We start from the raw sequence: 12,154 nt of genomic DNA, 5'->3' as shown, positions 1-12,154 counted from the left end.
CTGGTAGCACGTGGCTTGGCTCCTGAGTGTGTTGGCTTAAAATGGGGGTCCTCTTCTGGCAGAAGACTTGGAGGCATCCTAACTGCAGCGCCAAGCCAGATTAGGGCCGTTCAGGATGGCCTTCTCAGCCCATTTGCCCTCCAGTCAAGGAATATCAGCTACTGACGTTAGACTTTTTATGCATGTTTATTGTAGAAATTTTGGAAAATTTTGAAAAGCTTACAGAAGGAAATGATAATCATCTGTAATTCTATTTCCTGGAGAAATCGTTTAAAAAATTTAATGTCCCTCTTTCCGATCTTTTATCTATGCCCAATTTTTAGAGGCTTCTAAGAACACCAAGTCTGAGTTTTCTTGACTTTTTCACTCCAGCAACATTCTATCATGAGTTTCCCAGAACCACTAAACAATCCTCAATAACATAATTTTAATAGCCATTTGGTATTCCATTGTATGTCTCTATCATAGCTCATTTAAATTGCCCCTATTATTTGACATTTAGAATGCTTTAAATTTTTAATTTTTACAAATTCGACTAAAATGAATGTCTTTCCGCATAAATGTAGGGCACATTTGAAGTTATTTTTCTTCAGCTCGATCTTAGAGGAGAAATTACTGGGTCAAAGGGTATAGACATCTTTCAGGCTGTTCTGCTATCGAATGGGGCCAGGGCTGCTCTGAAAGAGCATTTGAATTCAGACACGGCATGCCTTGGGGTCCTCCCTGTGCTTCTTGAGCTCCAAGATATTCAGGAGTACGGATCCTTCATCCCAGGTTGCTTTGCACTTTCATTGTAGAAGGAGTTCCACTCTGGTAGCCTTTATAAAAATCTGTTTGCAGTAGATTCAGTACTACAGAGAGCTGCTTCCCAGAAAAGTGCTAAGATGCTTTAGCACCAAGGGAAGGGATGTACAGTCTCTAAGACCCCCAAGTGAACCAACTCCACCACCTCTCTGTACCTTATCTACAGCCCCTCCTCCTCCTCCACACACACACACACACACACACACACACACACACCCACTTAGAGATGCATCTTTTTCAGGTGCTGGGTGGAAGGATATTTGTAGAGCTTGACTCCACAGGCTCGAGTGCTTACTTCTGTTATAATCTATTACTGTATCTCTCTAGGGGAGTAACAGGTATCTGCAATATCTAAAGTTCACCTTTTTAGGTCTAAAAGTTGTTTCTACGTGGGCCCATCCAGGTATTCTAGGTCCCCATATGGAGGAGAAAGTACAGCATTTTAAACATTTTATGTCTAAGACTGTGCTTACTTGCTGCTCCTCCCACGCTGTCAGGCAAACACCAAACCAGACAGATGGGCCATGCACCATGCCCAAAAGCCAGTGTGCTCGGAGAGAGACAAGCAGGCTCATCTCCAAGGTGGGGCCTCCCCATGCAACTGAGGTGGTCTCTGGTCCCGCCTCTGGCTTGGATTAGGAGACCCTGGATAACCTCAGTGGTTAAGCTCACTTTCAGAAGCTTCACCTGAGGTTTTAAGGAACAGGAAGCCCTTTTAATTACATGTGGAAAGAGGGATTGGTGTTTTAAGCTTGGAGGTGCTTAGAGATAAACTCCTGTTTATTTGAGATCAATGCTCAAATTCCCCCAAGAAGTTCCATGACTTGCCCGAATTTCTGCAGCTACCTGAGGCAGAGTTGGTGTTTTGTCCTCCATGAAATGAGAGAAGAAATGGGATCATAAAGGGCTACTTCATTCCCCCAGACAGGTCAGAGCCAAAATTTGGGTCACTCTAACACTATTCAAGCAAGCACCATTCGCTGCTTCCCAACTTGGCAGCTGAGGAAGTTGCATGTCCATAACCAAGCTCCCATCCCCTCTTCACTCCCTCCTGGATGTCTCCTTCCAAATTCTTACTGAAAATGACTTCGGGAAGCCCCTCTCCTGCTAGCAGCTCCCCAGTATCTGTGACAGGTAATAAATTTCCGAGCGAAAAGCCAGGGAGGGAGATTAAAAATAAGAACCCACAACAGAACCAAGGTGGGACAGCTTCCATTGGGGTAGCCGCTGAGAAATGATGCTGCAGAGACTTCCATTTTCATTAATGCTGGAGTTGGAAACCCTCCCCCTTCCCGCCCTGCGTCTTTTTTTGTGCACGGGATGATGTGGTCATCCCACACGCTCATCAGGAAAAAAACTTTATCGCCTCCCACACTCCATCCTAGAGCCCTTCTCCAAAGAGCTCAGTGTGGGAATTGGCTGCAAGTCAAGTTGACGTTATTTTCGCAATCCTCCAGCTAACTCACTTGGAAATGTCATAGTGTTGGGACATGTGCTTTCCCAGCCACGCCGAGGGGTCTGCCCATATGGATGGGTGGAACCGTGCAAGTGCACGTGTATACTTTTTCACACACACAAACAAACACGCAAACACAGGTGCTCATTCGCCGCAAAGGAACCACCTCTGGTGCCTGAAGCTCTCCTCAGGCATCCTTCCAATGTGTTCTATACTTAAGGATGTGTTTACTCCTCACCTGCACAGAGGTCTGCAATACCAGGTGTGGTAGGCAGAGTAATGGGCTCCAGCGATGGTCACATCCTGATCTCTCCAGAACCCGTGAAAATATCATGTTACCTGGCAAAGGAGAATTCAAGTTGCAGGTGGAATTAAGGTTGCTAGACAATTGATCTTAAAATAAGAGGAGTATGGGATTCCTGTAGTGGCTCAGTGGAAATGTATCTGACTAGCATCCATGAGGACGCAGGTTTGATCCCTGGCCTCACTCAGCAGGTTAAGGATCTGGCATTGCCGTGAGCTGTGGTGTCAGTCGCAGACGCAGCTTGGATCTGGCATTGCTGTGGCTATGGCATAGGCCAGTGGACCCCTAGTCTGGGAACCTCAATATTCCATGGGTGTGGCCCTAAAAATAAAACAAAATAATAAGGGGAATAGCCTGGATTAACCAGGTGGGCTGAGTGTAATCACAAGGACACTTAACCTTGGAAGAGGGATGCAGAAGAGGCCAGAGTGATATGACACGAAAAGGACTCCAGCATCCATTGCTGGCTTTGAAGGTGGAGGGAGGGGGCATGAACCAATGACTGTGGGGCAGCCTCTGGAAGGTGGCAGAGGCAAGGGAAAAGATTCTCCCCTCAAGCCTCCAGAAAGGAACATAGCCCTGGAGACACCTTGTTTTTAGGCCAGTGAGACTCAGATCACATTCCTTACCAGCAGAACTACAAGGTAATATATTTCTGTTGTTTTAAACCCCTAAGTTTGTGGTAGTTTTTTATGGCAGCTATAGAAAACTAACACATGAGGAAGGAGAAAAAGGCCAGAGGCAGAATAAGCATTATAATGCCATTCTTTATATTGCCTTAGCACTGTTTATGGATGGTGGCTACATAGACCTTCTGGAGATATGTCAGGAGTCTGCAAAAGGACTGGAGCTGGAAGAGACTTGGGGCCCATTTTCCATTTCAACCCCCCTTTTCCACACTAACAACATGCTATTTTGGAGGAAGGTAGTGTACCTAGAGCTCTCAGCCTGGAAGCCCTCTGCTAGGACTGCACGCTGGCATCCTCTCCCACATCCGCCCAGGTTTGTAACCCTCGGTGTGCCTCTGGTTACAGTGGGTGAACAGCAAACCACTAAAAGTGTATGGCTTAATGGTCAGCTGGATCCAGCCAGGGAGTGACTTTTCCTGTACTTTCTAAGAGGTTTTGTGGTGCTTGTATGTTTGTTTATCTGGCCCCATGGAAACACAGACTAATTGGCTTCGGCAACCCCCCTCTCTCTCTCTCTCCCAATGCATTCCTGGCCTTTGTTCTGCCATAGGGGCAGCTGTGGAGGTTTCACACACCTGCCTGACTTCATAGACCCCATCAATTCTGGCCATTGATCCTCATTGCCCTTTTCAAGATATGTAGCTTTTATGGGTCTGCAAGGAGCATGGGCTTTCAAGCTAAATCAAGTTTTAATCACCATCCAAGATGCTCACTAAAATTCTTTCTGTCCCACATCTTTCCACAGGCCAGTCCCAACCAGGTAGAAATACGTCATATCTGCTGAGGACCTGGGGCCAGATCTCCAGACTTACTCTAGCCCCCCTCCCCTCTCCTTGCTCTGAACTACTGCCTCTCTCTCTAGACTTCCCTGGTTTTTAGAACCCAGTTTGGCAGGGTAGCACAGCTCTCAGTTTGTTCCTGCCACCTAGATTGCCAACTTCTCCCAGACTCTCTTTTGTGTCTCAGATAAAGTGCCTTCTTTTAGGATGTACTTATTTCCTCTGTGTCCCCAGCCCCCAATCCGAGTCATATGGGGCTCTTTGACTCTGAGCCTGTCTCTTGCCTGATGTCTGCACAGGAGACCAGGCAATTAGATATTGTTCAAGTCCAGATGTCTTACAAAGATTTTCCTTTTTGGATGGAGCCTACCCAGTTCCTTTCAATAAAAGCCAACAGCTTCCAGGAGGATGGAGGTGCTCAGGGGTTTGGCCTTAATCTGTGTTTACTTTGTGAAGAACTTGTGGTGAGCCCAGTAACGTCTGAGGAGCCCTAGCTTCCAGAGCCTTCTTTAATCCTTTGATGAGATTTGTGCCTCCATCCCTCTGTGGAATGGGAAATGACCAAAGACACTGTCCACTGTAGAAGGAACCTCAAGGCATCTGCCTGCAGGGTGCTGAACACAGATCAAGTCTAGGCATCTCCAGGCCCTGCATAATCATCTCTCTGTTGGGCTTCTACGCTCTGGCAGTGTGGTTGCCTGTGAGTGCCTCCTGCAGGGCGCGCTCCATCCTGGTTGGGCACTTCTTCGTGGCCGTGACACGTCTTTCCATTGGATTCCTGCAAACACCACCATGGAGTCGGCACATCATGTGTTCCCTGCCATCTGTCACAGCAGATGCAGAGACTGTAACACTTCTAGCTTAGGAGGGCATCCAACACCCTTGTGGGGTCTTTAAAATTCACAGCTAACAGTCAGAGCCTGTGCTTGCACGAAACCCCTCTTAAAGTCAAGATTTAGCAGTTGGTTGCCATAACAACTTTCCTCATCAAGTCTGAACTCCTTTCGATGTAGATGGCCAAACTGGTTTTGAGGAGGAATACAGAAAAGGGAAGTTTGGTGAGTTCTGGAAATGAGGATGATTTGAGAGGCAAATTTTGGAAATCCTCAAACTCTAACCTGGTATATTTAAAAATGCCTCTGTCACCCTGACTTTGGGCTGCATATAGCATTATATGGAGAAAAGCTCTATTTGTTGTCAGCAGTGTATCCCCACATAGTAATGAATGATGGAAACGTCATAAGGAGATAATGACTAGGAAGGCAATTTGAGGAAGGTGAATGTGCTCTGCAAATGGGAGGGATTGCCGTCATTAGGAAAATCAAGCTCTGCTTGAACTCTGAGTTGGTACCGCATTTATTTTTACACGTTTTGTGGTACCTAGATCTCACATGTGGAAGAAAGACTTCCTTTTTTTGTCAATTTTTAATTCTAGGCAAAGGCATCCAGCCAAGAACATTCTAAGAGTCTGAATGAAGGATTTTTCAACGTCTTGAGGTTACTTCCTGTTTTGTAATATCATACCCATGCCTAATGTCCACAAGGAAATTGAGGGGTGATCTCCTTAAGGGAGAATCATACCTGGGCCCTTAACCCATTAATTGGCTTGACATTGGCATCTTGGGGAGAGGTGACGGTGGTCAATTCTGTAAATTTAGGGCACACTCTTCAATTAGTTTTTTTTCCATGACACAGTATTTATAAAAAGGTCTACTCACATAGATGAAAAACTAACCTGTTCCTGCCCTCGTGTAGCTTACAGCCTAGAGTCCATGCTTTCTTTGGAACTGATAGGGTATGAATCCCGGCTCCTGATGCTTTCTGGCTCTGCTGGTACTTAACGCTTGTTATCTTTCCTTTGCTTGTTATCTTCCCTTCAATCAGCGAAATAGCCTTCACCTGAAAGCCTTATCATCCTCTGCCGAATTTTAAGCTGTGTTTTCCTATGTTCAACTCACAGCTCTCTGATTTCCTAGATACTGCTCAGCACCACAGAAGCTAGTCAACTTTAGCCTGTGGTGAATCTACCCAGGTGGGAGCCTGAATTTGTCATACGGGAGACAAAGTACTGATCTAACCCTCCCTGTGGATCCTTCACAAAATGGGAAGCTGCTCATTTTCACTCCACTGCTCAGCACCTTGGGCTGAGCAGGTGTGGGAGAGGAAAACAGGCGTTACCTGGTAGTGAGATCCTGATGGGCAGTAGCTTATAGGTCCATCTAAGAGCGGCTGCACTTAGATCCTAATGAAAACTTCTTGCTCAGAGCCTACCCACCCCCTCCTCCCATAACTGTAAGGCCCCTTCACTTCATTTTTATTGTTTTTCATCTTTGAAAAGAGAAAATAGCACTCGAAGCTATTATTCCGTTCTCTCCTTTTTGAGTGTCTCTTCCCAGGGCGATAAAGAAACCTTATCCCTTGCTTCCCTTGGGTCTGGCACCTTTGTGATTTCCAAATTTTAGGACATCACACCCTGTTCTTTCCCTACCTACAAATGAAATAAACAGCCAATGAAAGAGTCAGTTATGGTGCTTTAATGGTACTGGTCTCTAGTTTAGGGATATATAGCTTTGCCTAAGGAATTATTAATATGAAGCAGCTACAGTTTTTTTCAAGGTCAGGCTCAGTAGAGCAATGATTCTTATTCTTTTAAGGGTCTTGGGTTTGCTTGTAAATCCGACGAAAGTTAGGGAAGCCAGCTGAGGAAAGATACACCTACACACAGATGTACGTACATCTGTGTGGGACTCCAGAGGGGTTGGGGACCTCTTGCTGTCCTGTTGGAGTAACTGATGATCATGAAGCATGGTGATATCCTGAACAGACATAGAGGACCCTTCTGTTTATCAGCACCAAGATAATTAGCCATCTTCACTTAAAAACTCAGAGTTCTTATAAAACCATGATAGGTCTAAGTGGCCTCTAAGTACAGTAGTTATTCTCAGGATAGCAGCGTGGCTGGTTGGGGAAAAGGGTCAGGGTCAGACAGACAATTGGTTCATTTGCTCTGCCATATAAAAGCTGTTTCCAGATTCCTTAATTTTTCTGAGCCTCGGTATCCTTCATCAGCTTAGCATGGCTAATAATACATCCTTTTAAAGTTTCTTAGCAATATTGGATGAAATAACTCACGTATGTGGTCTTTAATATGTATTGATCATCTCATATGCTCTTTGTAGTATACTGGCCACTGAGAAAATAAAAACGAAAAAAGTCTCTTTGCTCAAAGAGTTCTGGGACTTTTGTGTCTGCAGAGCCCATGAAATAGGTGCTGTGTAAACAGTTAGTTTCCTCCACCAGGGAAAGTTATCATGCAGTGAAAATGGGGAGAGTGTGCTGTATTCATTCACGTGGAGATGGGAAGAGATAGAATAATGGGATTTAATGGCCACATCGTGCCACTATTAGAGTTTGATCTGACATCGCATATTAATTTTCTCCAACACAGACATGTTAATTTCTTCATGTTTCTTTTTCCTTTTCCTTACCCTGCTTCTAAGGGGAATGCCTCTGCTATGAAGGTTACATGAAGGATCCAGTGCACAAGCATCTTTGCATTCGGAACGAGTGGGGAACCAACCAGGGGTAAGTGAGGGGATGGCGAGTTAGCGGGTTCCAGGATCTCCGCCCCCTCACGCAGGCATGACGCGCAGCCGCGGCGTGAGGGGAACAGAGCTCAAGGGTGCTTCTATTCTGAACAGCGAACGGGTAAAAATGTCACTGAGCACTTTGTATTTATACCATCCCAATGACGTCCATGCCATCTTCCTCTCCCTTTACGAGTCCAGAGGTGATGCCTGTCACTCGTAGCCCCGCAGCCTCCAGCTGGGGTCTGGAAACCCAGCTGTCCCTCTCTTCCCCGGCACGGCACCGTCAGCCACGAGGATTCCACAGGCAGAACGTAGCTGATGATTTTGTTGGAGGCTCGTGAAGCCAGGCGGTCGTCAGTGTCGCTCTCCCGGAGCTTGACGAGCTTCGCAAGACTGACAGGAGTAGAAACTTGTTTTCACTGGGACTGTCAGCTAGGGTGAAAGGCAGAGACTTGGGGAGTGCTTGGTATTGAGTCAAAGGATTTTTGCCTGATCCCCATTACCGTTTCCCCTCCTTCCTAAGCTCACACAACAGGGATGAAATCGTTACTTTGTCTACTTCTTTATTTATTGATTGATTGATTGAATTTTTTTATGGTGAGAAAGTATACACAGTATAAAATTGATGATTTTCACCCTTCTTAAGTGCACAATTTCAGTGGCATGAGGTGCCTTCACGTTGTTATGCCACCCTCACTGCTGCCCATCTTTTATTGCTTTTTAAACGCAACTGTCGAATTGTTTGGTGTGCTGAGAGCCCACTTGGCTGGGTTGTGAAGAGTGTGGGGAGAAAGGGATCAATACGTGCTAACTAATAATAGCAATCGATGGGACAGGGGAAACTAGAAAGAAATCAAGGCAAAAGTCAGCTCGGAGTGATAGCTTGCACTGCAGAGTAGAAATGTGTTTGCAGCCTGACAAGGTGGAAAACAGAATCCCCCATCATTTCACACATTGCCACAGAGGACTCCCAGCCCTGAGGTTGAAGCTCGGGCTCCTCTCTGTGAGTCTGATGAGCTCCAGCCTGGAATACTGAGTGTAGTGCTGGACTCTCAAAGCAATAAATATGGAGACAAATGGGTGAGAGTTTGGAGAAGAGCAATAAAAATGATTGAAGAGCTCAAGGGAGTGATTTATGATGAAGGGAGAGAAGAGCTCCACTCGGAGAACTTGGCCAGCTGATGACTAAGTCAGGGCGTGATAGATGCCCGCAGATGCTCAAAGAGGGCAAATGTGCTGGAACGGGTTGAAGTTGAGGGATAAGGACAAGAGAGAATGAAGTTAAGGAAAGGAAATCTGAGTCACAGGTCAGAAAACTTGGGGGAAAGTCAAAACGCCATGAAATTTCTCTGTTCGTGGAAATGAAGGATGGCTCTGTTTCCACCGAATTTGTGATCATCTCAGGGAGGCGGTCCACAAAATGAAGAGGAAGGAGTTTGGAGAAGGGTAGACACCTGCAAGGTGGCTTGTGGTTGAAAGATTGGTGGGGAGGGCAGAGAACTTGGCTCAGAGATGCCAAGCAGAGTTTGAATAGAATGCCACTCCCGATGGCTGTGTAAAGTCAGCTGAGTCCCCTTGTGCTCTTGACCCCTGAAATGTTTGCATCATTGCTGGGAAGCCAGGATTGGAGCTTATGTGATAGCCAAAAATCTCAGTTGACTATGATTCTCACTGAGTAAAGTATTGTAAAGTGTGACACAGATAACCAGCTCCCTATCTCTTGGGCTGCATACCTGCCACTGAGGTCAATGATACAGAATACCATTCTGCTCTGTGTCCAGAATGAGCCAGGAGGCTGGTGCTCTGCAGTGGTTGGATGTGGTGGCTCATCGCTCAGGCCTCCACATCCCTCGCCTTGCAGACAGACAGATCACGTGAGGACGGGCCTGACTTCACCGCGTAATTGCACAAGGCCTCGTTGTTCCCTCTGGCTGTGTGTAGAGACAGTCTTAGGATATAGACAAGAGTCTCGGGGGAAATGGCGGAGCCCCCACGTTGGTGTCATTTAAAATAAGACAGGCTAACGCACCGAGTTACACACTGACAGGAACATTAGCCCCAGGAAACAGACAAGGAGACCTAATCTGTCATTTCCATCTCTAATTTCCATTATTCTCTGATCATCACTGTCTACGAGGTCTCATTTTGGACACTAATAAAATAATGGAGCAACTGTTAGGAGGAGGGAAAAAGCTACTATCTTGAGAATAATGGAGCCAGGAGTGATAAGCTGCATGAGTTTATATGTATGTAAAAAAGTACCAGACAAAGGACAGCATTTTCCTCATAAAATGACAAGATGAATGAAAGGTAGAAGAGGCTATACATCTTGATTTAAATCGGGGATCTGATGCCACGTTTCCTTAAATGATTCTTGCAAAATTAATCAAAATTGATTTGAACGTGAAGCCTGTCACTTGAATGGAAAAGTACCTGACAGATTGCTAACTGACGACACATACTGGTGTATTATGGAAGAATCAGTGGTAGGCCTGATTTTCCTCAGTATTTTATTTGATGGTCCAGAAGGTAGAGGGTTGTAGCATGTATGAGTATGTATATTTTTCACTTAGTATTCTTACTTTGCATACACTAAAATAGCCAAACATTCTTTTGAAATTGAACAACCAAATCCTAAGCCAGTGAAAGTTAAAGTGAATTCCCTTGTGAAAAATCTAGGTTAATGTACCAGGAGAAAAGCAGCAATAAGCATTCATGACTTTCAGACAAGGAGGAAAATTGATGAAGGACATTAATACCAAAAAAATTACAAATGGATTGCAAATGGGTGATTCAGTGAGACCGAGGAGGACACCTGCAATTTTATCCCACCCCCACCTTGTGCTTCAGTTTACCTGGGCCTGTGTGTGTGTGTGTGTGTGTGTGTGGCCCTGTTTGTTTATAGAAATCCTCTCACCAGTCTACTCCATCATTTACTGTATTACTAATTCATGTTTTCAGCAAATATTCACTGTATCACCCGTGGTGGCCCAGGAGAAGCTAGGTTGCTAATTATCAGAAGAAGATATTATCTCTGCTCTGGAAGAACTAAGAGTCTAGATAAACAGATGGGCACATAACAAAAAAGAACAATGAGTTTTAAAACCTATGAAAATAATGGTTTGAGTTAAGTTCAGTGGGATTACAGTTGAAGAGGGGACATCCGAGAATCTGCAATAGGACTTCATGGAGAAGTGCAGACTTTGAGCTGTTCTATTTAACGGGTAACAAAGGTAATTCAAAGCAAGAAAGAACAGCATATGCCAAGGCATGGAGGCTTGGGAAGCATGGTTTTTCTAGGAATGGCACACAGATAATTCAGTGTAGCTTAAGAGGATGGTTTACAGAGATGGGAAGAGGCTGATGAATAATGACTAATCTTGAAGAGCTCTTGCTTCCAAGGTTTTGGACCATAAAGCTTCACGTGTACCCCCCCTAGAATTGTTGGTAGGAGGAGTCTCTATATTTGGTGGGCTCTTCCCTCACCACACTCTTGTTTTTCTGCACCCTTCAAAATATATTAAAATAATCCTAAAAAGAAAACAAGACCCCAAACGAACACAGATAACACATCTCGAGACTAAAGGTTTATTTGTCTGGACTCCGCAAATAAAGCACAGTCTTAAAAGTACCCTGTAGAAAAAAGTTCTCAAGACCAATCAGCAAAGAATGACAGAAAATTAGGGACCACCTGTGGAAGGTATGCCCATCAAGGGGGTTGCAACCATTTTCGGTGACTCTGGTTTTGCCAAAAATGCCCACGGAGAAGTGAGGCAAGGTGAGACATCCATGTGTGAGTCTGGGCGATAGAGCCTCTCGCTGTTGTTCACCCAGGTGACAGGATCCAGGGGGACAGGTTGTAAAATCATCGAGCTCATTACACAAGAGGCCCCTATTCACTAAAAGTAAAAATAACTTCAATAAGATGTAAATAGTCATGGATGACAGATTTCGGATGACTTATTAAAAGAGCATGACACGTTCGAGGTTATATCCTTGGTCCTGGAGGTTGGCCACAAAATCAGTCACTGCCTGCGCCAGCCCCCTTGGTGACCCGCGTGCCTTGCAGAGGACCCAGGATGGAAAGGTCTTACCCTAGCACAGGGCTCACCACATCGTCTGTCTAACCCTCAGCCTCCCAACCCTGTGGCTGTGTAGACACAGCCAGGGACTGTTAGGATCTCTCTGTGATACTGGTCTGCCAGGACAAGAGAGGCAAATTAAAACGTTTCACAGGGAAGACATGAAACCAGGAAATGAGGGTGGAGAAGGTAAGATTGATTTCCATGAAAATATTAGAGGAGAAAAAACAAATTTATTTAGCTCCTTTGCAGATTATTAGGAAAGGCTGTAATCATGTTTTTCGTTAAATTAAGAGTGTACCCAGTGGCCTCTGGATACATTTTTCACAACACCCCAGTTAGATTAAATTCATGCATTTGGCGGTTTCCAGTAAATAATAGTCTGATTTCTTATTCTGGCATCTCAGATACAGAGGGCAACACCAAGGAGATTCCCCACCAGAGAGCATA

At 45.2% G+C, this 12,154-nt stretch overlaps 1 protein-coding gene across 1 annotated transcript in view; it reads left to right on the top strand.

Annotated features, from left to right (window-relative positions):
* ASTN1 (astrotactin 1) overlaps nucleotides 1–12,154 on the top strand; it is a 316,035-nt gene that overhangs the window by 149,212 nt on the left and 154,669 nt on the right. The window contains exon 8 of the mRNA XM_047753485.1: nucleotides 7,533–7,617. Within this exon, the coding sequence (XP_047609441.1) occupies nucleotides 7,533–7,617 (85 nt within the window). The remainder of the gene's footprint in view (nucleotides 1–7,532; nucleotides 7,618–12,154) is intronic.

This window comes from Phacochoerus africanus, chromosome 11, assembly GCF_016906955.1.
Source record: "Phacochoerus africanus isolate WHEZ1 chromosome 11, ROS_Pafr_v1, whole genome shotgun sequence".
NCBI classification, from domain to species: Eukaryota; Metazoa; Chordata; class Mammalia; order Artiodactyla; family Suidae; genus Phacochoerus; species Phacochoerus africanus.
This window is presented reverse-complemented; position numbering and strand designations above follow the sequence as displayed.